A 27,947-nucleotide genomic window follows, 5' to 3' on the forward strand; every position below is an offset into this window, starting at 1 on the left:
ATGCATGTATGTACATGCACATAACTGTAATGTTGGCCATTGTTTTATATCTCAGCACTGGCCACTGAAAACCCAATATTGGCTTACTTAATACCTTTTAGGGTGGCTTTTTTCAGCACTTTCATTGCGTACAGCTGTCCTGCATCCGGGCCTGTTGTCTTCTTCACCAAAAACACCTGCAACACAAACAAAATCAAGGCTTCATCAAAGCAACATTAAAAACACTTTAAAACAGGATCTATTTTACTCATCAGTTCTTCTAGAAAATATAATTAGTTCTGTGTCGTGATACTGTAACTATAATGACCAAGACTAGCTCCTGAGATTGTCATTAAAGTATGAATGACTGTTTTTCATCTGTGCATGGCTCATGCTTTCATCTGTGCTGATAGCCTCTCAAAGCAAAATGCAAACACACACACACACTAAAAATATATTCGTATAGGTGGGCGGTATGACCAAAATCTTATATCACTGTATGAGTAATTCCAAATCACAGTAACAATATGTACACAAAACAGTCTTTTACCTAAATATTTTAAATATCACATTATACGCATCATTTGATTATGTAATAGCTTAATTACTTAATTACTTTAATCACTAAAAATTAAACAGATTGCACCTTGTTTGCTAATTTTTTAGCAAACTTGCTAAACAGTTGATGAACACACAAAAAAGGTTTATTTCTTTCCACAGTTTTACAACATTTATTAACCTGGTTAATAATTTTATTAACCTTTTTTATTTTATTAATGTAGTTAATTAAGTAAAAAAATGTCATGTTAATTCAGAGTTCATTAATGTTACAACTTTTTCAACTTTTAGATACAATCTTAAAAATGTATTAGTAAACATTGAAATTAAAATGAACTAAGATTAATAAATGTTGTAGTGTTGTTCATTGTTAGTTCATGCTAACTAATGCAGTTAACAAATTAAACCTTATTGTAAAGTTAAAAAAATTGTTGTGAAAAAATTAAAAGTAAGCATTAAACTAAAATATAATATTGATTACATTTATTTACATTTAGTTCAGTCTTAAAATACAGCACCATAATTTATAATTTTATGTACTTTTTTCATTTTCATTCATCAGTATTTTAATATTTTAGTATTCCATCTTAAAAATATTTATTTCAGTTAGTTGCTAAGTTTATTAAACAAAGTTTTCCATCAAATATTAAAATTTTTATTAGTTTACAATAACAACAGTAGTCCCTGCTCTGTCTCTCCATGGACCTATGGAATCCTTGGACTAGGGCTGGGCGATAATTCAATAACGATAATTATCGCGATGTTATTTTACTCGATAAAACGATATGAAGAGTTCAATATAATGTTTATGTGAAACAGCGTGACTCATTTGAATTGCGCCACATTGACCATTTATCCGTTTGGATCACAGTTCTAATTGCCGCGCGGCGCGAGCTCACTAAAGCTGATGCGTTTACTCGGTCACGTGAGCACTAAACAGCGCTGTGAGATCCAGTGTGAAACGTTTGAATTCAGCGATGAACACACACGTCTCTATGATTTAAACTAATTTAAAGCCAAACAAGAGAACACTGCAACAAGACAGTCAGAAGGCTTTTTAAATCTATACATACATTTAACTGTGGTTATCATGATTTAAATGTATGCTACTAAAGGAGACCAATGCTTAAAAAAAAAAAAAAAAAAAAACTTGGTCAGAATAAATTTAACCAAATAAAACTGAGGTTGCTACAATTTTTACAGATACTACTGATTTTGATAATGAACAAAAATTTACCTCTGCATTCTAACTCAAGCTACTATCAAATGTGCATTTCTAAGAGACAAAAAAGTGTTGTTATTATTATTATTAATATTTTCAGGCAACCCAAACCTGTTTCTTGATTTGAATATCACTCATCTATTTAGATATTTATTTTGTTAAGGAAAATTAATGGTCTGGTTTCTACAACTTTTACTTTGGAGCAAAACTCTGGCTTTAAACTTGAAAGAAATAAAGATTTGACATTTATAATGATAATTATCGATATCGACTGATATGAAAAAAATGTTGTGATAATTTTTTTTTTTGCCATATCACCCAACCCTACCTTGGACTAATAAGGTTGAAGACCCTTGGTATAAACAGTATAACAGAAAATGTACCTGTTTATATATTTGTCCCATCATGTATACAGTATATAAAATCATACTTCACAGCCCTAAATTAATGTGACGTACCTTTCCGAAGGAGCCCTGTCCAAGCACCTTCCGGAGCTCAAACTGTTGCGGGTCAGCCTTCTCGGAGCCCTCTTTAACATGATGTGTGATGCTGATCTCTTTAACAGACACTTCTTCCTGGAGAGAAGATGACAACAAGCCAGAGAGAGAATTACATCAGCGAGAAACACAAAAACTTTGACAGATGGTACAAAGAAATTCAAGTAAACCAGAAAAAAGATCACCAGCCAGAGAGAAAGCTCTTTTACTTAATTCACCTCAACTCAATAATAAACCTGAACATGCAGCATTAAATGAACACACGGCTTGAATATGCGGTCGCAAACGCATCACTCTCACCCACGCCACGCACATCACAGCAGTGTGACGTTGTGTTCCACGTGTTCTCGGGCCCGACCTGGGGCTCGTCACCCTGCTCCATGCCTGAGGAAGGAGGGGTTGAGCCCCGGCAATCCCCCTGCAGCGTGCGCCTGCTGCTGCCTGGGCTTCTGATGCACAGAGCGAGCAGGATCAAACTCGGTAGAAAGCTCATGTGACGGACAGCTTCCCACACGGTTGCCATGACACCGCCCCCAATCCTCCTGCTCCATCACAGTAGTGGTGGGCGTGGAGAAGGGTGACTAAAGACACAACGTTCAAGCTCTTCTTTCCTCACTCTCTTCCTCCCACTCTCTCTCTCTCTCTTTCCATCCATTTCTCTTTGTCTCCCCCTCTAATCCATCAGCTTTCCATCTCCACACGGTGAGATGATGTCATCGTACGTTGGCGTACCAGCAAAGTGTCTCTCATGCAACTGATGAAAGTTTATGGGCACAGACGGTCCTCCATTGCTCAATCTACTGAGACCCAAACAATAACAAAACCTCCACCATGATGCATTAAGAAAGAGAAGTTGCTGTGACAAAATTAAACTGAAATGATACAAAATTCAGCTGCATAAACCGCTTTAGCTATAGTCTTAATATTTGCCCCCCCCCCCCCTCTTTTTTTTTTGTTCAAGACTGGTCATAACTTTTTAAAGTCAGTAACATAAAAAGACCTAATTTGACTAACTGCTAGTTGGTCCAACTAGTTCTTTAGACATAGTCTTACATATGCACTGTAAAACTTAAAAGTTTAAGGCAACCAGCTTCAGCAGATTTTAGATTTTTCTCAATTTATTTTTTAGGAAATTTTTAAAACTTTTTATTGTATAAACTTAAAACCAGAAGTTGAGAAAACTCAAAAATCTGCTGAAGCTGGTTGCCTTAAACTTTTAAGTTTGCCCAACTTCTTTTCTTTTTTTTTTTTACAGTGTAGTGGCCAGAGCTGGGTAGTAACTGATTACATTTAATCTGGATTACATAACCAGATTTCAAAATGTAAGCACTTGTAATTAGATTAAATTACATTTGAAAATACTTGCAATCAGACTACAGTTACTTTTTTTATTGATTACATAATTACATATTCACACAATGTAAATAAATTATTCATAATGTGATTCTTCCCAATTCCTCTTTTTTATCTATTAAATGTTCCTTTCTAAAATAGCCTATACTGCTTATATTCATAAAGTCTTCCAGTTTTGTGGACATTCACACAAAGAATGCACAAATTCATATAATTTCTTATTTGCATGTAATGTGGACTTTTTTGTCATCTGAACATCTTTGACCTAATATGTGACCCTGGAGCACAAAAGCAGTCATAAGTAGCACGGGTATATTTGTAGCAATAGCCAACAATACATTGTATGGGTCAAAATTATAGATTTTTCTTTAATGCAAATAATCATTAGGATATTAAGTAAAGATCATGTTTTATGAATATATTTTGTACATTTTCTACTATAAATATATCAAAACTTAATTTTTGATTAGTAATATGCAAGGACTTCATTTGGATAACTTTAAAGGGAATTTTCTCAATATTTAGATTTTTTTGCACCCTCAGATTCAAGATTTTCAAATAGTTGTATCTTGTTGTATTTTGTGGTCCAAGCCAAGGTCACAAATATATTTACTTGAAGTAACCTGAAATTTTACTAACTACAATTTTTGTCACGTAATTTGGATTCAGTAACGGACTACAATTTGTAAGTAATTTACCCAGCTTTGATAGTGGCTATGTTAATGCAACTGGACACTGGCTGCACCTCACTTTGCTTATAGACACACACACACTCACAAACCTCCCTTAGCACTTCCCTTCGGGTGAATCCCCGCTGGCATTTTAAAGTACGTTCCACTTTGTGAAGTGCATAAGGGAAGATTATGTGGACAGACCCTTGACCCCTCGATTCTGACCAAGGAAGCAAGTCTACTTCATATGTCAAGCAGCTCCATAGACCACAATGCAACAAGGTTGTGACATGACCACAGATTGTGTTTAAAATTATCCCCACCTCAAACAACTCTATGATATATTTATTATTTTTTAAATATTTAAAACAGCCAAAGCATAGCCATATACATACAGTATATCATGCTACATCAAACAAATTAGTAAGAGGAAAAATGTAAATAATAAATATGCTTCATAGCAGATTCCAAGTGATCACCAATTCAGAAAATTGCAAGGCTTCCGCTAGTAGTGGGCACTCGAGCAATGAAATTAATGACACACATCCAAGTCAATGAGAGGAAGGGGATAAATGGAAGAGCTTAAAAAATGATATCACCCAGATCCCTCCTTCAAAGTCTATATTTTCTTATCCATTTGATTGTCCACCAGGCAAACGCTTGAAGTCAGACAGCTTAGAATTGAAGTTGTTATTGTTAACTGAAACAAAATCAATAAAAAAATTTGAAATATAGTTGAAATAAAATATATAGATATTAGCAAATCTAAAATAATCTAAAAAAAAAGACAAACTAATTAATAAATAAGCTTAAGTTTTACTAAAATGATTCAAATGGAAATAAAAATTAATTATAATTTTTTTGCATAATCTATTATTTATCGCAAAGGACCACCAAATATGTGCAATATGATGAACTTCTCTCCTAAAATAAGGATATTATAAGATGTGATATTATAAAGACAATGTAGTTGTAGTTACATTATCACTGTACTGTATCTGGAAAATATTAGTGGTTATTCAAAATAATTATTATTAATTAAAAATTCTCTTTCCATTTAAAAATTAGGTTATGTTCAGAAGGGAATAATGCTGTCTGTATACTTTCCATAATATGCACATTTTTGTCATAAAATACCTGAAAAACCTACTACATTTGCCAAAATATGAAGTATAGACTCTGTACAAGCACACTGTGTGTTTTGTTTTACCCCTCAATGCAATGCACCCAACCTTCAATCTGGAGAGTGACAAATGAATCATAATCAATATCAAATCCTCATCTACATAGTGACTCATTTGACTGAACAGCCAAAAGTCAGGACAAAATTAACATTTATCGTTGCTTACTGCATTCTGTTCTCAATATTATTCTGGAAAAAAGGCGGTAAACACTGTGCAGCATGTTTGTATTCCATTCTGAACACACCCAGAGATTTTCTACAATCCCCTGTGTAAAGCTCACAAGACTTGTGTAAAGTCCACCTCCGTGAAAATCCCCAAATTCCCTCTTCTTCCCGTCTCCAGTGTTATCTCTAAAGCCGATGGAACCATAAATACCTCAGAGTCCCATGGAGAGCGATGTGGAAGTAAGGCCAGCGAATCCTCCATCCTGTTCCAGCCCAAATCAGTCTGGCATCGTGTCAGCCTGGGCTCCCTCAGAGCAGCCAGCATCCTGCCATGAGGTGCTGGATCTCCGTCCAGCCCTGACAGCGTTTCAAACATTTCTGTCACTTCCTGAAGCCCCGCGGGCAAGTCTATGGTATGACGGTGCAGCCGTCTTTGTCTAGTCCAGTCTAGAGAGTTTGTCTCTAGCATCCAAGCTAAGTATTTCCTAGAAACAGGGTCTGTTGAGATAAAGAAGAAAGCCAACTGCACTCCACTTCAGATGCCTTGGCTTGTTAAGTTCTTGCTGAAAAGCATGGTAAAGGGTCTGCAAGAACTTGGAATCTTCTTTGGAAATATCCAGAAGTCTATAAAGCTGCAATGCAAGCTCTGTTTTCCTGATTTACGAAAGAGAAAATCATTTAACCAATCGAAGGAGGAAAAGAAACGCAAAGGGAGGGAGGCATGATGAATCCGCCGTTCACCTGCATCATGTTAAACACATACTAGCATCCAACCAGCAGCACTTCCCCGCCTCTTTCCTCAGCTCTCGCTGAGCATAATTCACACCTCATCTCAATGTCGCCAAGAATGGAAACTGATACTTCAGAATGAGAATGAGTCGCTGACGCTTTAGGGTCCACTTAGAAGTTGATAGGAATACAAGATGAGGTATTTAAGTTGCATCTTACAAACTTCATCTACAAATCAGAGCCAGATGTACAACAAAGATCAAAGGTGTACAATAAAGACTTTAGGCCTGATTCCAGGATGCTTGAGAGTGTGTTTTTTGTGCAGTTTGTGAATGATTCCTGTCTGATGGAGAGCTGTTGTCCAGTGTGTGTGTGGATTGTGGTGGACGTGTTGTGTGCTTGTGGTGGTATGTTAGAGACTGTGATTCAGAGTACAGATGGTGACAATACAGGATGTGCATGCACCATGTAATCACTGACTTAAAGAGCACCTGTTCCACACGTACAAACAAAGGCACATCTTATTGACCTAAAGAAAATCACATCTGCAGTACACAGTACACACTGCACCTAAATTTATTTATCAATTCACCTTTTAGTGCTTAACACTCACAGTTCAGTAATTCACAGAACTGACAACCACATTCTATAATGGAATTAACTGCTATAAAATTCAGGTAGTGGCAACCGCATTTACAAAAATGATATGCTGTATCAGGAAACGAACTGAACAACTTGTTATAAACAATGTATTTAAACATATCAGAGTAGTGTCTCTTCTTTGTGTGCACGCTGCAAGAAATCACAGGGAACAAGGTACGTCTTAAATCATCAGTGTTGCCAAATCTTGTTAGAAAAGAAATCACTTTATGAGTCAAGACAAGTGGACATGGCAACCCTTCAAGAGCGTGCTCTGTCGACAGTGGTTTGGTTAAAGGGATAGTTCACCCAAAAATGAAAATTGTCATTAATTACTCACCCTCATGTCGTTCCAAACCCGTAAAACCTTTGTTCATTCAATTACAATATTTTTGATGAAATCCGAGAGCTTTCTGACCCTCCATATACAGCAAGGGAACTGACACGGTCAAGGCCCAGAGAGGTATAAGGACATCGCTAAAATTGTCGATGAGACACAAGTGGTTCCACCGTAATTTTATTAAGGTACGAGAATATTTTTGTGTGCAAAGAAAACAAAAATAATGACTTTATTCAGCGTTTTTACATTTTATTTTATTGATGTCCTTACTTCTTTTCTGGCCCTTTAATGTGGTAATTATATTGCTGTCTATGCAGGGCTAGAAAGCTCTCGGCTTTCATCAAAAAAAAAAAAAAAAAAAAAATGAAAGAAGATACTAATATACATATTGGATATTGAATCTTAAATGATCATATTTACTTATTTTTTTCTTATTTTTTGAAAGATGAAAGTTTTACAAGATGCCTAAGGGGAAAAACACCCCAAAACTAATAATTTTAAAAGTACCAATATATCATTTAATATATAATAATAAAGTAGGCCTATTTTTTCCATAATAACCTGTAAGTGAGTGTCTAATACATGCCTTTTGGAGGTACACGTCAGCTTTCAACCCGATCACTGTCCAGAGTACAGTACTCACCATTCTGCAGGGGAATCTTTCAGGCGGTCTCTGAAACAACCTCCGGAGAGCCTTCAGCCTACATTGAAGCATGCGGATCCCTGCCTCGCCGAAAACAAGCATCCAGGGCTTAGAAGCTGCCATACCGCAAATGCCCTGCTTCTGTCTCTGGTTTAGAGGAACACGGTCCAAGTGAGTGAGTGTGTGTGCCAGTGTGTGCTTACAAGAAGTTGTAAGGAGTGAATGTCTGGATGACAATCACTGACTCACAGGTGGGAAGCCCAGTCCTGAAGGAGGGCGTGTTAGAGCCAAACTGGGAGATTCCCCTTCTGCGAACCCACCAATCCCTCCAGTACAGAGTCCTGGAGATCCCCACACACTCTCACAGCTGACCAGTCACACAGAGACACATACACACACGCTCAGCCTTGTTTCAAGATGTTGGGCTACAGCTGAGATTAACAACACCTGTTGTATACAGTCCAGAAGGCTGTTTGCCTTCAAACAGTCCATAAGTGTGCTTTTAAGTGTGCACAGTGAACTTTCAATTAACTTCACAAACACTTACAAAACTTCACATATGCTTTATATAAGTAATCAGTGTTGATAACTAGAGATATATAAATAACAAGCAGTGTATGTGTAATGTAGTTGACTAAGATAGATGAGCATTTGTCAAAAACTGCTTGAAAAATGAATAGTTTTGCATCATGTGACATTGTTTTCCAGCAAATGTGTTTATGAATTTATGGAGTTACAGCTGAACAATTTACATCTTACTGCAGTTGTTCTTTGTGTAAGAAAAAAGTGAATAAAATGTGAGAAAAATTTAATAATTAAAAACAAAACAAAACAACAACACAAAAAACCATTTCATCTATATTATATATTTTTGGGGGTTCATTGGTTCCGTATAAATATTAGCAGGGCAAGTAAAACTGGGGCAGAATATTGCTAATGTTAAATAAACATTTATTTTACACAACAAAAAATACGTAATTCACTGGAAAAATACTTGAAAACAGAAAATGAGTATTATCCATTGGCAAGGATGCCAAAACACATGCGGGAAATTGGCCAAATAGTATCAGAATATTCAGCCTGACCGATATATCTGTGCATAACTACTTTACAAACCCAATTTATTTTTTACACCATTGATTTCCCAAGAGAACATTACTGACGGACAATAACGGCTTCTAGGGATCACCAAAGAGGAACATACAATCTATTTTCCACCTCTCCATGCTCGTAGATCCTGTCAGCTGCATGTATGGAATTCTGGGAGTCAGCTTCACTAAAGCCGCTTGCGCAACACAATTAACAGCTCAGCTAGCCAGGCTTTGTGGCCCTTGAAGTTGGAAAAGCAAACTCTATGCCCCATAAACAGGACATCACACTCACCATTTTCCACTCAGATGACACAAGCTCAACCAACAGCTCTGAAAAGAGCACATTATCATGATACGAGAAGAGTTTCCTATTCCGATAAGCCAGGTGCTAATAAACAGAGGCAGAGTGTGGCGAACTCTCTGCTCTGGGTTTGGGTTTTGCGTATGTGTGTAAGAGCAAATGGGTTATGCAACTCAACGGAGCAGGTTTCTGACCTCAGAGAGCAGCTGTGAGATCTCCGAGGATCCAGTTTCTCTCATTGTACTGTTGGATTTCAAGGTCAATTGTAGTGAATGATACAAGTGAGAGCCTGATGATCCACTCTAGAACAGAAATATTCAACTGTTCATGAGATAAAACCCCTTAAAACTCAAAGACGTCAGAGGCAGGTGCATTGTAGGAACTAAGAGAAGACGAAAATAAGCATGCACACAAATAAAGCACAGCATGACAGCATAGAGATAACATTAAATAAAAAAAAAATACTATTTTAGTTGGAACTCTGGCCTTGTGTTTATGCTGACATAATGAGCTTTGGCGCTCATGTGAGCGACTGAAGTTTGAATAAAGCTTGCAACATTTCCTGATTTCATTTGCATTTATTAATTTCTTGTTCTTGTTCTTTCACTATTCTTAATAAAATTGGCAAAGCAATTTTCTAAAATAAATGAATAAAAATAATTAAAAGATTAAATAATTAATCATATTAAAATTTAAAAGGTTAAAATAAAAAGCTTTTTTTCTCAAATCAAAATGTATTTATATATAATATTAATATTTAAGGGGCTAGAAACAACATTTTCTAAAATAAATCAATTAAATAATATGCATTAATATATAATATTAATATTATATATAATTATATAATTATTAAAAAGGATTTTCTTCAAGTGACATCATAAGCAATTACTTCAATAACATATCCTATATCAATCCATATTCTTAAGGAATTTTTGTGTGAATTTTTCTGAAGTGTGTGCATTTTTTAAGAGACAAAAAGATTTCTACATGCAGCAAATGGAAGAGAGATGGAGGCATAATTTATTCATACATTTCCGAGGGGGGACAGGAAGATCAATAGAACTAATCAATTATAAGTGAGCTAGTCTCCTCAACACAGTCCGACTCTTTGGCCCACAGCACTGAACTTTCTGTAATATTTCAATACTGAGGAGCTGAATGACTAATCCAAAGAGATTGGGGAAGTCGTGGCCTAATGGTTAGAGAGTCGGACTCGTAATCGAAAGGTTGCGGGTTCGAGTCCCCGGTCGGCAGGGATTGTAGGTGGGGGGAGTGAATTTACAGCGCTCTCTCCACCCTCAATACCACGACTGAGGTGCCCTTGAGCAAGGCACCGAACCCCCAACTGCTCCCCGGGCGCTGCAGCATGGCTGCCCACTGCTCCGGGTGTGTGTTCACGGTGTGTGTGTGTGTGTGTGTGTGTGTGTGCATTTGTTCACTACTCACTGCTGTGTGTGTGCACTTGGATGGGTTAAACGCAGAGCACCAATTTCGAGTATGGGTCACCATACTTGACAATACGTCACGACACGACAGATGTCCGAAGCCAATAGGCAAAGAACCCACAAAAACCAGAGCATGTACTCTGGGTTTCTGCGGTTCTTAAAGGTCAGGGGTTTGAACTGAGCCATGACAAGTCAAAAACAAAAACTTGATTATCTGGTTTACAGGCTCCTTTGGGTGGTTTGCAAGTCACAAGAATGCTGACTGTATTCGAAATAGGTTATATATTTTTTAAAAATGTTTCCTTTGTCCTTTGTGTCCAACTCAACAATCTCAACTTCCTGACAATTTCTGTGCTCCCTGTGAACTCAAAATGCCCGGAGAGCAAAGAAAACATAAAAGAGATGAAAAGAAAAGACAAAAACACAAAGAAAGAAAGAAATTAAAACTTGGTTCTCCAAGCCAAGACATGTCCTAGCCAAAATGTCAATCTGATTCATCTGATTTTTGACAGACGTCAGAAAGACCAGACCAACACACAACACAAAACAGACAGTCAGGTTTTGAATCAAATATGTCAAGAACACATTTCACCCCAAAACCAAACGAGAATATTTTGTCAAGTCAAGTCAAGTCACCTTTATTTATATAGCGCTTTTAACAATGTAAATTGTGTCAAAGCAACTGCACAATATCCCCCCCCAAAAAAGGAAATAGTGTGTCAATAGTGTAAAATGAAAAAAGGAAAAAAAAAATTGCAATCAGGTCGACGATATCCCTGGAAATGAATTGTCCCCAACTAAGCAAGCCAGAGGCGACAGCGGCAAGGAACCCAAAAAAATAAATAAAAAAACATTTTGCATAAAACAAATGAAGCCTATCATAAAAATATTGTCACACTGTTTCTAATGTACAGGCAAAAGGGTAATACTTCACAAAAAGTTTCAATTAACTAATGCATTAGTTGTAATTAACATAATAGCAAACAATACTTTTATTTGCAATTTCTACATACACAACTGTTCAAAAGTTTAGTTTCTGTGAGATTTTTTCTTAAATTGAACAAAAGTGACAGTAAAAGACTATTTCAAACATAATTCTTTTCAAATTTCCATTTATAAAAGGAATCCTGTATTTGAATAAAAAAAAAAAAAAAAAAAAAAAAAGATTGACAGTTTCAACAAAAATATTAAGCAGCACAACTGTTTTCAACATAATTTTACTTTTATATTGATATTTACTAGTTGTGTGTTCTTGACAGATTTCATCTAAGCCACTGTGTAACATACAAACACAAAAATCTCAAGTCTCAACCACAAACACACGTCCTGGTTAACACAATCTCATTGACAATGTGCCTATTAATTTTGTTTCTCCGGGGCCTTTTTCTGGAGCCAGGTCCACTAATTGCGAAAGTTCTGATCGTGCCGAACTTTCAGTCTCTAGGGCACAAAGCATTCGCTCATTAGAGAAAGATGCAACAAAAGAACACATGCAAAACACAAAATCTAAAACAGAATTACGAGAAAGTGTGGGCTATGACAAAACACAGCACAGCTGAGGGAGATTCCTAACTATTTCATGCTGTAGACTCCTGAAAAAAAAAAATGTTTCAGCTCTTTGATGTGGTTCTTCCTGCTCAAAACGACAATGAGCAAAGAATTCCCACAAACTACACTACAGTGTTCCATCTACACATCCTTAATACATCATCAGTTTCCTCCTTATGTCCAGTTTCCTCTTCCTTTGACCTATAAGAAAAACGTATGAAACGTCTCTCCCTTAAAAGTGAGGAAACATAGCTAACAGTTTATATCAGATCCACTTAACCTTCAGAAAGCATCTGTGTGCTGCACACACTTCAATAGTCACACAAATACGACAATTATTACCTTTAATCTCCCTAATATTTCAAATTGACAATACCAAATGACTCCTACCCGTGTGTTTCTCTGCCTGATCCGCAAGGGAAACATTTTCAGCATGGTCCTGTCCTCATGTCAGTCGCTTCACGCTGTGGGCGGCTAAACCAGAACTCTCGTCCAGCGTGGCAGGAGTGGTCACTTAGGCGGTCTGACTGTGGTGCAGTCATACATGCACACAAAAGACAAGCAAAAGGAAACGCCTGTCCAGGAAGGGTCTACAGCTGCGGGTCAGCACCGAGATTAGACCATGTCCTGCCCTGGTTTCCTAGGCAACACCTGCACAGGAAGAGGCACATCTGTCCAAAGAGAGCATCACTAATACATCAGCTATGACCATACAAGTAGAGCTGTATATGAGTGTGTGTATAGTTTCCTGTTGCTTGGTCTGGTCACATCCTCCACAGTTAAATAATGCTTAGGACCAGGATCGTCGCTAATATTTTAATGTGTGGGGCCCTTTTAACCCAAGATATATGCTGTTAACATCTCAAAGAACATTTAATATAAGTGCCGATCTTCTCCAGCTGAGATTCAGTGTACGTAAGATCATCCTGGGCTGAACCAGGTCATGTGGCGCCAGATCAAGTTCAAAGTTTGGTATTATTTTTTCATCTGCTTCACCCGACTTCCTGTGCTGAATGACAGAGCAGGAACCCTCGCATCGGCCCCGTTCTTGGAAAGCTCACAGGAAGTGCGGCACCCTGACGAGGGCATTACATCACCCTCAGATCCTGACCTCACAGGGATGTAAAATCCTCCTCTCACACGTGGAACCGTGCCAAGACTGCCTCCAATCACGCCTTCAGATGTGGAAAAACATCGTCCCTGTCTCCTTCTTGTCTCAGTGGGAAATGCGACATCAACTCTGCTGTTTTTCTAAGTTAGAGAATGATAAACAGAACAGAGCGCCTAACACTGAACAAAGTTGGACACAGAATCCGGAGGATTTATTGATCCAAAGGCAGAATGATGCGAGACCAGGGTCTAAAATTAAATGTTTATTCACACCTGCCAATGGTGGCAAAAAAAACAACAACAACAACCACTTACCAGTCATGAATTTTTTTTTTTTTATATCGGACATTAAACTCCATTCTACAATATTATTATATAAAACGTTTTTTTTTTTTTTTTTTTTTATCATATTTATAAAATTAATACAAAGCCAATTAAAAATCCAATAACAAGAAAAATGTATAAATATTTTATAAATATTTATTTTATTTGATACAGTAATACAGTAAAACATACAGTAAAAACAGTAATATTATTACAATTTAATATAATTTTAATATGTTTTTCTGTTTGAATACATTTTAAAAATGAAATTTATTCATGTGATGGCAAAGCAGATTTTTCAGCAGTCTTTACTCCAGCCTTCAGTCACATGATCCTTCATAAATCGTTATAATATGCTGATTTGGTGCTCAAGAAACATTTCTGATTATTATTAATATTGAAAATGGTTTTGCTGCTTAGTATTTTTGTGATCCATTGATTCTTTCTCTAGTGAAAAATATACTAAAATGTGAAATACATTCATTTCATGCTAGTGAAAGTTTACTACAAATACATTTACATATTTATGTACTTAATAAAAATACTATGCAATTGTACTTTTAGTATACTAAACTGGTGTGCTTTAAAGTCTGCTAACCTGGAACAAGCAATTTTGCAGTTAATGTACTTTAACTGTGCGGAAATAGTGCTGAAGTTCAACCAAAGATACACTGAAGTATATTTGATTGCAAGTATACTTCAGATACACTTTAAATATCTTGTATTTAAAGACTGATATTATTCAAAGATCATACAATCCGCATCAATAGTAACATTAAAACACATTTTAGGCTTAATATAAAGAAAAGTGCATTGTGCAATAATGAAATACTCCAGATAAATTTTAATTATAATTTTTATATTGGTAAGTCTTGAGCGATATGTCAGTAAAAACATTAATAGATTTGAACTATACTTAGTATGAAATAAATGTATATTTAACATTGAACTTTCTATTCATCAACCCTAGTAAAAAAGTAATATATGTCTTTACTGTCCCTTTTGATCATTTTAATGCATCCTTGCGGAGTAAAAAAATGTTCATTAAAAATAAATAAATAAAATCTGACCCCAAACTTTTGAATCGTAAATATAAATTGCATAGCCTTGCTTGCCTTTGACATGCCTAATGAACATCCACATGCCGTGTCCTTCATGCAGCACAATGGACAGCACTTACTCATTCTGACACAGCACAGACTGCACACTGCAGAAAATAGCAGCATTTTCTCAGCGAGTCTCTCCTGCTGCTTCACAGACGTGTCTGTCTTATCAAAACACTCACTGGAGTCATTCATAATTATTGCCTTGTGGCACTGGGCCACCAATGTATATGAGATGGAGAGCGTTTTAACTGCAGAGTGAGTGCTGCTGAAGAAGACATTTGCATTAAAGCCAACAGAGACAAGATTAATGGATCCCCCTCTCTAGATCTCAATAACTTTTCAACAACCTCCCCCTCTCCACAATCTCTCTCATAAAACCGTTTCTCTTTCTCTGCCTTCAATTTCCTCTCTGGCTGCCACTTTACTTTCCTTGTTTTTTTTCACATTCCTTTGTCATGTGTTCATCTTGGCAATACAGACCAGGGCATAACAATAAAAACGAACAACGAATCAAAGTCACTGTGAGAGAGCTTCAGACCACTTGGCGAAGCTGTACCCTGTCGATACAGTACGTACGTTCCAGCCATCTTACATGTCGTCTTATTACATCAATGTATGTGGTCTAGATAGCGGAGTTAAAAAATTATTTAAAAATAATGTCTGCACCATATGCAATATTTTTTATATCAGATATCCAGATACTACTGCAATAAAAATAATAAATAAAAGTAATAATTTTTTTGAATATAATATACAATATGAATGTACTTTTACCTGATGCATACAAATGTATACACTAATGTATTTAATATATGTAAATATGCTATTATATTATTTTATTATATTAAATTATATTATATTTTTCAAAAGTTCAAAACAGTAAGATTTTTTTTACTTTTGAAACAAGTCTTTTAAGCTCACCATGGCTGCATTTATTTGATCAAAAATAAAGTAAAAAAAATAATAATATCATGAAATGTATTTTATTATTTTAAGCCATAATTATGTATATGTGGAAAATGACAGGAATGTGTTGGGTGGAGAGAGAAGAACGGATGGGCAAAATACCACAAGATGGGAATCGTACTTGTTTCGCTACAAGTGCAGTTGCGCTACATGTTGGTGCACTAACCATGAAGTTATAAGCACCGACAGTAATTATATTTTAAAGGGGTCATATGATGCTATTTTAAAGATCATTATTTTGTGTATTTGGTGTAACAGAATCTTGACATGCTTTAATGTTCAAAAAACACATTATTTTTCAAATACTACATTATTGTAGTTCCTCTATGCCCCGCCTCTCTCAAACGCGTTGTTTTCTACAAAGCCCCTCCTTCCGACAAGTGCAAACTGCTCTGATTGGCCAACTGACCCAGTGCATTGTGATTGGCCGAACACCACAAGCATGCGTCGGAAATGCAACGCCCCTTCCCATAATCGCGAGCTTCAGCTTTCAAGTTAGTTTTATCAGTTCAAGCCCGAAAGGGGAACAGAGTCGCATGACAGACACAGTGATGATGCTCGTATGTATTTGCAGCACACAATCCGCGGTTAAGACGATTTCTGATGGGCTGTACACTCCACTGTGCTGTGACCCTGTTCCCTCACACACACACACACGACGCGTTACGTGCAAAACTCCGCATTTGAACAGTCAATAGCAAATACTTGAACTAATAACAAAACATACTTGCAGTCGCTGATTCAGAAGCGCCAGATTGTCATAGCAAAGTCGGAAATGACCCTTTTTTTTTTTTTAGAAATAGCCTTCGTGCTTATACTCTACTAGGTTCACGAAACTTGCATCCATAAAATGCGTTGCACAAATTCGAACATTTGGGTTGTGCTGTTCTGTTGTAAATAATCTTAACCTATGATTCCTAATTGCATCTACTTTCGGAAGGCCAAATAACGTGCTTTTGCTTTCGCATAGAAACACAGCGTCTCCCTGACATGGCTGCATCAACACTAACTGCAGTTACTGAAACCACGCCTTCTTTCTTTGCGTGAACATTTGGGCGGCATTACGCAAATATTTTCACATCATGACATAGACCCGTTTTAGGGGGGCGTGGACGAGTCTTAACTTTTATAAAGAATATCTCTTTGGGTTTGAGACTTTAGTCTTTGCAACTTTAGGGATCTCATCTATGCACGAACAGCTCGTAACACTCCAAAGAGAAAGGAAAACTTGAAATCGCATCATATGACCCCTTTAAAACAAAATTTATTTTTGTGATGGCAAAGCTGAATTTTCAGCAACTACTACTCCAGTCTTCAGTGCCACATGATCCTTCAGACATTTCTTCTTCTTATAATCAGTTTTGGAATTTTGATGAAACTGTGCTACATTTTTAATGCATCTTTGATTAAATAAATATTTCTTCCAAAAAAAATTTAAAAATAAAATATACATATAATATAATAATTTATAACATGTTCCCCCCCTTCACACATAAATATATGTTGCCAAAACATGTATGAGGTCAAATGGCAAAGGTAGGGCAACTAAAATCTGACCTACTTGCCCGACTGTGCCAGCACAAAAAAATCCTTGTAATTGAGCCTTGCAGACTGAGGCATTGTTGTACGGTGCCCCTCATCATCACCCCGAAATACAGAGTGATTTTCTGGGTCCTGACCGATCTCCCACCCCACTTTTGAGGCTGTGAGTCTGCCGTGCTAATGAGAGCCTGTCCTTGCAGCTCTTGAGCGATGGAATGAAGATGAATCAACTCTCCCACACTTATTCAGCCGGGAACAAAGAGCAGAGTTTAACCAACACGGATTCCGAGGGTCTCGGATCGCTCCGCAGTCACACGGCACGTCTCTGACACACACCCACTCTCACTCTTTCACACATACAGAGTGCCGTCACACCGCTTTTGTGTCCAGGTTATGTGGGACGTTAGAAGAAAGAGCTTCACAATGAAAGATCCACAGGAAGCCTTTAGTGAGAATTAATGCCATTACATGGTATAACCTCTGTGTGTGTATGTGTGTGTTACATGCATGGACACATGGATCCACAGACCCAGCAAACAGGCAGAGAGGACCATCACTCCCAGAAAGCTCTATTGATCCTCAAGCATTAGAGGACTGTAAGTCATCAGCTGTGACCCATCACGATGCCGCTGGGACTTAGGGTGAGGTGGGGAGGGATTGTGACTGAATCACCACCTGGTTACGCCATCAGCATCGTGTGTAAACGACTCTCAATAGATCTGTCAGTAAACAGACCCATATTTTAATCAATGAAGAGGGTATTATGGTATTTTATACCTATTGGTGCAGGATCATATGGCCTGTAACTGAAAATAGTTGGACTGATTTCATTTGGGAAACAGGAAGAAACACTGCAGAGAAATGTAATCCTGAAAAAGCCATAGGTTTACAGGATATATATATATAAACAGTAAACAGATTCACTTTAAGATGAGTATACAGTGCACTCAACAGACTCCCTAATGAGACCTAGTTTATCTTGAAAACAAATATGAATTCTATATTTAGATCAATAGTCAAATAAATGCTAATTTTTTTTTTTAAATGTTTCCTTTATAAATGGTTATCAGAACTTGGGCTTACAATTTAGTGAAACCGCAGCATCACATAAGGTGCATTTTATGAATCATAGGTACGATTATTGGTGCAATTTCAGTGAAATTTTGCATGCAAAAAACAGGTGCGTTGTTCATTGTCAGTAGCGTAGCGTGCTCTCACAGAAGTCGCTTTCAAGCCAAGCAGATTTCAATGCAACACATTTGCGAGAACTTTCTGACCCTGCATAGACAGCAATGCTACTACCACATTCAAGGTCCAGAAAGGCAGTCTAGCAAGCTCTCAGATTACATAAAAAACAAAAAAAACAAACATAACTTGTGTTCCGAGGATGAATGAAGGATTTACAGGTTTAGAACGACATGAGGGTGAGAAATTAACGACAGAATTTTAATTTTTGTGAGAACTATCCCTTTAAGTGCACAAATCTAAAGGTTACATTTACCATCTTTTGGCAAATTATCACAGACGAAATCCAGTAATTTCAACAGGAATTCATAGGATTGAGAATTTCATGTGACTGCAAAATATTGCCCATCACAGATTTCATCGGGTTCAAGTTGATCAAGTGAATTCCCCAAGCTGACCAAAAGAAAGCAGCTTAGTTTGAAAGTGACTTCTTTGTGAGCTGTGCTTCATGCATTGCTACAATATTGACAATGGACAATCGACCTTTTAGCCCACAAAATTTCGCAAACATGACCACAAATGTATCTTAAGGCAGAGATTCCCAGATGTTTTGTCAGCCAAACCTCTTTGGCCTAAAATATTTACTTGAAGTATCCTCTGAGATTTTAAAGTTAATATTTCAATGAAACAAAACGTCTTTTGTGACAATTTTTTTTATTTTTTTTTTATTTTTTTTTTATAATTTCGTTAGTTATTAGCATTTCATGAACTCACGAACACCCTGCAGTTCCCTCACAAACCACAGTTTGGGAAATCCCGTTCTAAAGGAATTTCATTAACCAAAACTGTCTGTCCAATAACTTTCAAAATTAAAGGTATAGTCACATTTATTGTTGCTAGGCAAAATTCTGTTGGCAAAATCCAGACATTTAAACGGAAATCCACGCGAACTGGAATTTTTGAATAAGGGCAAAACATACACTCATACAGGTTTCACACCAGGTTCAAGTTGTCAATGCGCATTTGTTGGGTTGACCAACAAAAAGCTGTTTAGTTTGCAAGTGACTTCACCACATTCAACAAATTTGAGTGTGCCTAAATGTATGTATCATTCATTCAAATGCATGTATCATAATGCATCATTCATTTCCATTTAATGCATTATTCCAATCCCTAACCTCAACTAAGAGCAATAGTAATAGTGGTGCTCCTAATGACTGATTCCGCAGCAAATTAAAATACTCTCTGAGTCATTTTTAACCCGAGTTTGTTACTTAATCACACTCAGGCAAGTTCTGTGAATCAGGTGTGCAGGGCCATGCTGGAAGAGTGAGTCAGAGTAGATAAAAGACAGCATGATGTCTCCGCACTCTCTCACACAAGTGACTGCAGAAGAAGACAGAGATGGAGAGAGAGAGAGACAGAGGTAAAAAGAGGCAAGAGTGGGTGTCCGCAAAGTGAGAGAAAGTCAGTCCAGATGGCCAGAGAAGATTAAATACCATCTGCCAGAGAGATCTGGACACATAGCCAAACATTAGCACAAACAAGCGACACACACACCCCGCACATACACATGAATGATGCTGGACACATACAGTACATCAGTGTCAGGGTCTGATCACAGCGACTGGGACGACGATAGACAGTCATAGGCTAGCTACCTGATGAGGGGATAGTTTTGAAGAAAGGGGGCGTTTCAACTCATTTCGAATTATGGGAAAAGCTCACTAGTGTGAGGTAAAGACTATATGTGGAGTCCTCAAGAGTTCCCTGTTATATCTGATGGGGTTGTGTTGATCGTAAAAAAATGTGTTGGTCATTTTTTTAGCTAGCGCTTCTCTAGTAGAGTTTCTTTCGCATGTACCTGTGGTACAGTGGATGAACATCTCAGCTTGCAAACAAAAAGTCTGAACTACGGAGACTTGAGTCATCAATACTGTGCACGTAATCCCGGGTCACTCTAGAGAAATGTGCTCATAATAGGTGTACGTTTTGGATCAAAGAGTCTTACTGTTTTTGCTAACCACTCTGTTAGTGTGTCTGAAATTCTTTACATCTCAATTTAAATGAATCACCTTAAAAAGCTGTGCGTTTTCACCAGAGGGAGCCAGTGAGCTGCTAACTGGAGTGATTCACTGTTTTGCATCTGTTTTGAGAATTAATTAGGGCCCAAGCCAGTAAGGCGCAGGGCCCTATTGTTCTTCTAAGGATTATTAGGGCCCAAGCCAGTAAGGCGCAGGGCCCTATTGTTCTTCTAAGGATTATTATTTTTTTTTTTTTTTTTATTTTTTTTATTTCAATCATCCGGGCACTTTTGGGGGCCTTAACGTGCCCGAAAACTCTCGAAAATTGGCACGCACATTGGAACCTGCGGCCATTAGGACGCCGCTGAGGCTGGGACCCGGGCGTGGCACAGGGGCTCTACGGCGCCCCCTGGAAAATTGTCAGAAAACTTGATGTATAGCTCACACATACTTGCACGTATTCATATGAAACTCGGTACACATATAGAACTCATTGAGCTGAACAACTTTCACGCAGCATGTCTTAGGCTCCGCCCAACAGGAAGTCGGCTATTCAGGGCTGTTTAAAAAGCGCATGCTCTGGAATTTGATATACTCCTCTGAGGATTTCCATACGATTGCCACCAAACTCGGTGAACATGATCTCAGGACATTGGGGACGCTAAATTGCGAAGATATTTTTGATATGTCGAACGGTTTGCCCGTGGCGAGGCGATGAATTTATGGCGAAAAATGAGACCCAGGAAATGCCTAATAACGTCCACATACATTGTATGATGTAGATCAAACTTCAGTGATTTGTTCTTTGTATGATGCCGAGCGGATAGATGTGACTATTATGACTGAAAGTTATAGCGCCACCAACTGGCTGCAGGAAGTGTGTCGTTTTCAAAATGCTTTGAATTCAGCATCTTATTTTTACTCGATTTGCTTCAAACTTCACCAGAATAATGTCAAAACACGGCCGATGTAAAACTGTGAAGGGAAGATTGATATCTAAAATTATGTTGCCATGGCAACGTGTCAAAGTTGAAAATTCGTTTCTGGTGATTTTGAGGCAGATAACATGTTTAGAATGTCATGAAACTCAACACACATATGAGTATTAATGATAGTTAGACACTGGAAAAAGCTCATATACGGGCGTGGAAGAGGCACTCTATAGCGCCACCTTTTGTCAAAAATGAGGGGGTTAGTTTTAGCTACAGACCAAAAACTCGGTACATAAATTGTTCTAATTAATCCGGACAACTTTCTAATTTACAGTCATTAGCTACGACCAACAGGAAGTCGGCTATATTTATTTTAATGTGGGTTTTTTTTAAAAACGGGCTGTAAACAAATTAATACTCCTCCAAGCAGAAACACGGAAATCACACCAAACATTTTTTATCATGATGCCAAAATACTGAAGATGCTAAATTGCGGACGGATTTAGGATATCTTGAACGATGATTTAATGGCAATTTATTAAAGTTACAGTAAAAAAGATCATTTCTTTTTTTTTTTTATCTTTTAAGAGCAGCTTCCAAACACTTCATAAAAAATTACATACACAGAACAATACAGTCTGAGGATATGTGATTAATTTTATGAATTTACAATACACTATGCAGAGGAGAAAATTTGAAAACTATCAGAGAGTTAGACTTAGACTGCTTCTGAGTGAGAGATCCCTGTCAGCCTGCAGCTGAGTGAGGGGTGGGGGTGGGGTGGGGTGTGAGTGACTGTGTGAGTGACTGTGTGGATTGAGCCAGTGGGTGAGAGAGAGAAAGAGAGAGAGAGGGTCTGTTTTTTTAAATCTTTAAAAAATGCTTATAAATCATTAAAGATTTTGATAACACTTTATAATAAGGTCTCAATTCTTAACATTAGGAAATGCATTAATTAACGTGAACTAACAATGAAAAATATATTTTTACAGCATGTTAATTCTTCCATGATAGTATGAACTAACAAAGAACAATTTTTTTAAAGCATTTATTAATCTTTTTAATGTTAGAAAATTAGTCATGTTCAAAAGATAAACTTTAAAATGTAATAATATATAAACACATTTTGGAATTAATATTGATCAACATTAAATGGTATATAATTATTAATGATTATATATATATAATGATAGCTACAGACACCAAACTCGGTACATAAATTGTTCTTATTAATCCGGACAACTTTCTAATTTACAGTCATTAGCTACGACCAACAGGAAATCGGCTATTTTTTTTTTTTATGTGTTTTTTTTTTTTTTAAACGGGCTGTAAACAAATTCATACTCCTTCAAGCAGAAACCAAAAATTCACACCAAACATTTTTTCACATGCTTCCAAGATACTGAAGATGCTACATTGCGGACTGATTTAGGATATCTTGAACGGTGATTTAATGGCAATTTATTAAAGTTACAGTAAAAAAGAACACTTTTTTTTTTTATCTTTAAAGAGCAGCTTCCAAACACTTCATAAAAAATTACATACACAGAACAAGACAGTCTGAGATATGTGATTAATTTCATGAATTTACAATACACTATGGAGAGCAGAAAATTAAAACTATCAGAGTTCTCCTGTCTCTGTGCTTCTAATGTGTGCGGTGGGTGACTGGGTGGGTGACTGACTGTGTGAGTTCAGTGAGTGTGGAGGGGGAGAGAGAGAGAGAGAGAGAGAGAGGGTCTGTTTAAACTTCTCAATAAAATCCTTAAAAAATGCTTATAAAGCATTAAAGGTTTTGATAACACTTTATAATTAAGTCTCTTTTGTTAACAGTAGGGAATGCATTAATTAACATGAACTAACAATGAAAAATATATTTTTTACAGCATGTTAATTCTTCATTGATAGTATGAACTTACAATGAACTAACAATGAACAAAATGTTTTTAATATTAGAAAAATAGTCATGTTCAAAAGATAAAACTTTAAAATGTAATAATATATTAACACATTTTGGAATTGATTTTGATAAACATTAAATGGTATATATTTATTAATGATGTAAATTAACAACAGTTAAATAATGTTGTTTTTAACATTGGTTAATTCACAAATAACATTAAATATTAACAATATATGTTTTACTTTATTCATTTGTGTTAGAATAAATTATTCATGTTAGTTAATGGAAAAATAAATCATTAAAAAATGCTTATAAATCATTAAAACCTTTGGTAACTATAATAATTTCTCATTTGTTAGCATTAGTAAATGCATTAACTAACATCAACTACCAATGAAAAATATATTTTCACAGAATTTAAAGTTTTATATGTTGTTCTGTGTGTGTGTGTTTCACAGAGTTGATGGTTTGGAATAACCCTTTAATTGCCGTATCCCTTAAAACCAAACTGCCAGAGGGTTACTGTAATGTGTGTGCTCGCTGGGCACCGTTTTATCGATGCCACCGGGATGGCGTATGCTGACGGCTTGGGCCCGTCATCGCTGCTCGCAGCTATATTTATTTATTTTTATTTTTTTTTTTTTATTTCAATCATCCGGGCACTTTTGGGGGCCTTAACGTGCCCGAAAACTCTCGAAAATTGGCACGCACATTGGAACCTGCGGCCATTAGGACGCCGCTGAGGCTGGGACCCGGGCGTGGCACAGGGGCTCTACGGCGCCCCCTGGAAAATTGTCAGAAAACTTGATGTATAGCTCACACATACTTGCACGTATTCATATGAAACTCGGTACACATATAGAACTCATTGAGCTGAACAACTTTCACGCAGCATGTCTTAGGCTCCGCCCAACAGGAAGTCGGCTATTCAGGGCTGTTTAAAAAGCGCATGCTCTGGAATTTGATATACTCCTCTGAGGATTTCCATACGATTGCCACCAAACTCGGTGAACATGATCTCAGGACATTGGGGACGCTAAATTGCGAAGATATTTTTGATATGTCGAACGGTTTGCCCGTGGCGAGGCGATGAAGTTATGGCGAAAAATGAGACCCAGGAAATGCCTAATAACGTCCACATACATTGTATGATGTAGATCAAACTTCAGTGATTTGTTCTTTGTATGATGCCGAGCGGATAGATGTGACTATTATGACTGAAAGTTATAGCGCCACCAACTGGCTGCAGGAAGTGTGTCGTTTTCAAAATGCTTTGAATTCAGCATCTTATTTTTACTCGATTTGCTTCAAACTTCACCAGAATAATGTCAAAACACGGCCGATGTAAAACTGTGAAGGGAAGATTGATATCTAAAATTATGTTGCCATGGCAACGTGTCAAAGTTGAAAATTCGTTTCTGGTGATTTTGAGGCAGATAACATGTTTAGAATGTCATGAAACTCAACACACATATGAGTATTAATGATAGTTAGACACTGGAAAAAGCTCATATACGGGCGTGGAAGAGGCACTCTATAGCGCCACCTTTTGTCAAAAATGAGGGGGTTAGTTTTAGCTACAGACCCCAAACTCGGTACATAAATTGTTCTAATTAATCCGGACAACTTTCTAATTTACAGTCATTAGCTACGACCAACAGGAAGTCGGCTATATTTATTTTAATGTGGGTTTTTTTTAAAAACGGGCTGTAAACAAATTAATACTCCTCCAAGCAGAAACACGGAAATCACACCAAACATTTTTTATCATGATGCCAAAATACTGAAGATGCTAAATTGCGGACGGATTTAGGATATCTTGAACGATGATTTAATGGCAATTTATTAAAGTTACAGTAAAAAAGATCATTTCTTTTTTTTTTTTAATCTTTTAAGAGCAGCTTCCAAACACTTCATAAAAAATTACATACACAGAACAATACAGTCTGAGGATATGTGATTAATTTTATGAATTTACAATACACTATGCAGAGGAGAAAATTTGAAAACTATCAGAGAGTTAGACTTAGACTGCTTCTGAGTGAGAGATCCCTGTCAGCCTGCAGCTGAGTGAGGGGTGGGGGTGGGGTGGGGTGTGAGTGACTGTGTGAGTGACTGTGTGGATTGAGCCAGTGGGTGAGAGAGAGAAAGAGAGAGAGAGGGTCTGTTTTTTTAAATCTTTAAAAAATGCTTATAAATCATTAAAGATTTTGATAACACTTTATAATAAGGTCTCAATTCTTAACATTAGGAAATGCATTAATTAACGTGAACTAACAATGAAAAATATATTTTTACAGCATGTTAATTCTTCCATGATAGTATGAACTAACAAAGAACAATTTTTTTAAAGCATTTATTAATCTTTTTAATGTTAGAAAATTAGTCATGTTCAAAAGATAAACTTTAAAATGTAATAATATATAAACACATTTTGGAATTAATATTGATCAACATTAAATGGTATATAATTATTAATGATTATATATATATATATATATATATATAATGATAGCTACAGACACCAAACTCGGTACATAAATTGTTCTTATTAATCCGGACAACTTTCTAATTTACAGTCATTAGCTACGACCAACAGGAAATCGGCTATTTTTTTTTTTTATGTGTTTTTTTTTTTTTTAAACGGGCTGTAAACAAATTCATACTCCTTCAAGCAGAAACCAAAAATTCACACCAAACATTTTTTCACATGCTTCCAAGATACTGAAGATGCTACATTGCGGACTGATTTAGGATATCTTGAACGGTGATTTAATGGCAATTTATTAAAGTTACAGTAAAAAAGAACACTTTTTTTTTTTATCTTTAAAGAGCAGCTTCCAAACACTTCATAAAAAATTACATACACAGAACAAGACAGTCTGAGATATGTGATTAATTTCATGAATTTACAATACACTATGGAGAGCAGAAAATTAAAACTATCAGAGTTCTCCTGTCTCTGTGCTTCTAATGTGTGCGGTGGGTGACTGGGTGGGTGACTGACTGTGTGAGTTCAGTGAGTGTGGAGGGGGAGAGAGAGAGAGAGAGAGAGAGAGAGAGAGGGTCTGTTTAAACTTCTCAATAAAATCCTTAAAAAATGCTTATAAAGCATTAAAGGTTTTGATAACACTTTATAATTAAGTCTCTTTTGTTAACAGTAGGGAATGCATTAATTAACATGAACTAACAATGAAAAATATATTTTTTACAGCATGTTAATTCTTCATTGATAGTATGAACTTACAATGAACTTACAATGAACAAAATATTTTTAATATTAGAAAAATAGTCATGTTCAAAAGATAAAACTTTAAAATGTAATAATATATTAACACATTTTGGAATTGATTTTGATAAACATTAAATGGTATATATTTATTAATGATGTAAATTAACAACAGTTAAATAATGTTGTTTTTAACATTGGTTAATTCACAAATAACATTAAATATTAACAATATATGTTTTACTTTATTCATTTGTGTTAGAATAAATTATTCATGTTAGTTAATGGAAAAATAAATCATTAAAAAATGCTTATAAATCATTAAAACCTTTGGTAACTATAATAATTTCTCATTTGTTAGCATTAGTAAATGCATTAACTAACATCAACTACCAATGAAAAATATATTTTCACAGAATTTAAAGTTTTATATGTTGTTCTGTGTGTGTGTGTTTCACAGAGTTGATGGTTTGGAATAACCCTTTAATTGCCGTATCCCTTAAAACCAAACTGCCAGAGGGTTACTGTGATGCTTGTGCTCGCTGGGCACCGTTTTATCGATGCCACCGGGATGGCGTATGCTGACGGCTTGGGCCCGTCATCGCTGCTCGCAGCTATATTTTAAATATGATCCCGTTTATAAACTCTCAAATGGCTTCCAGATAAAATTAAGTGGCTGATTGCAAACTAAATATAACGAACACACACTTTCACTCATTCCTTCCCGTTGTATTAGCTGTTCTGAGAAAGAGAGCTGCTTTAAGACCATTTAACAGCACATGATTAATGCATTCACACACTCTCCAACTCATTAACTCTCATTACACTACTGAAATACCGTTTACCCTCATATGCCCCATTAAACACAGGGACCGGAACAAGTCCAGGTGAACACACATACGCACATAAAAACAACCACAACAGTCGACTAAATAGACACAAAAACCCCAAGATACACCCACATGCATTTATAGAGCTGATGCACTGATGGATAATCATATTATGTACTCTTTTATTTTACAAAGTCACAGTGGCAGAGCAAAATTATATTTTGCTTAAAAATAAAAACATACAACCACATTTTTTTAATTATTGTATTATTTAATTATTTTTCATTTATGATTACATTATTTGTTTATTACATTTTGCTTATAAATTAATGGATAAAATGCATTTATATAATTAGAAATAAAGACTTTTTGCATTATTAATGGTCATGATAATTAAACATATTTCCCCCCATTAAATTCTCTAAAATCTAA

At 36.3% G+C, this 27,947-nt stretch overlaps 1 protein-coding gene across 3 annotated transcripts in view; it reads right to left on the reverse strand.

Moving 5' to 3' along the window:
- The window catches only part of rps6ka3b (ribosomal protein S6 kinase, polypeptide 3b), a 47,097-nt gene that overhangs the window by 12,999 nt on the left and 6,151 nt on the right, over positions 1–27,947 (reverse strand). The window contains exons 1-3 of one of the 3 annotated variants that reach the window (XM_079406082.1): positions 12,755–12,889; positions 2,218–2,334; positions 95–176 (exon numbers count right to left, since the gene is read on the reverse strand). In XM_079406082.1, coding sequence (XP_079262208.1) covers positions 95–176; positions 2,218–2,334; positions 12,755–12,799 — 244 coding nt within the window. In that variant the 5' untranslated portion in view covers positions 12,800–12,889. Of the gene's footprint in view, positions 1–94; positions 177–2,217; positions 2,335–2,556; positions 2,707–12,754; positions 12,890–27,947 lie in introns of those variants that run through there. The other 2 variants (XM_079406083.1, XM_079406081.1) reach the window with 2 other exon arrangements.

This window comes from Barbus barbus (genome assembly GCF_936440315.1).
Source record: "Barbus barbus genome assembly, chromosome: 44".
Taxonomy (NCBI): Eukaryota; Metazoa; Chordata; class Actinopteri; order Cypriniformes; family Cyprinidae; genus Barbus; species Barbus barbus.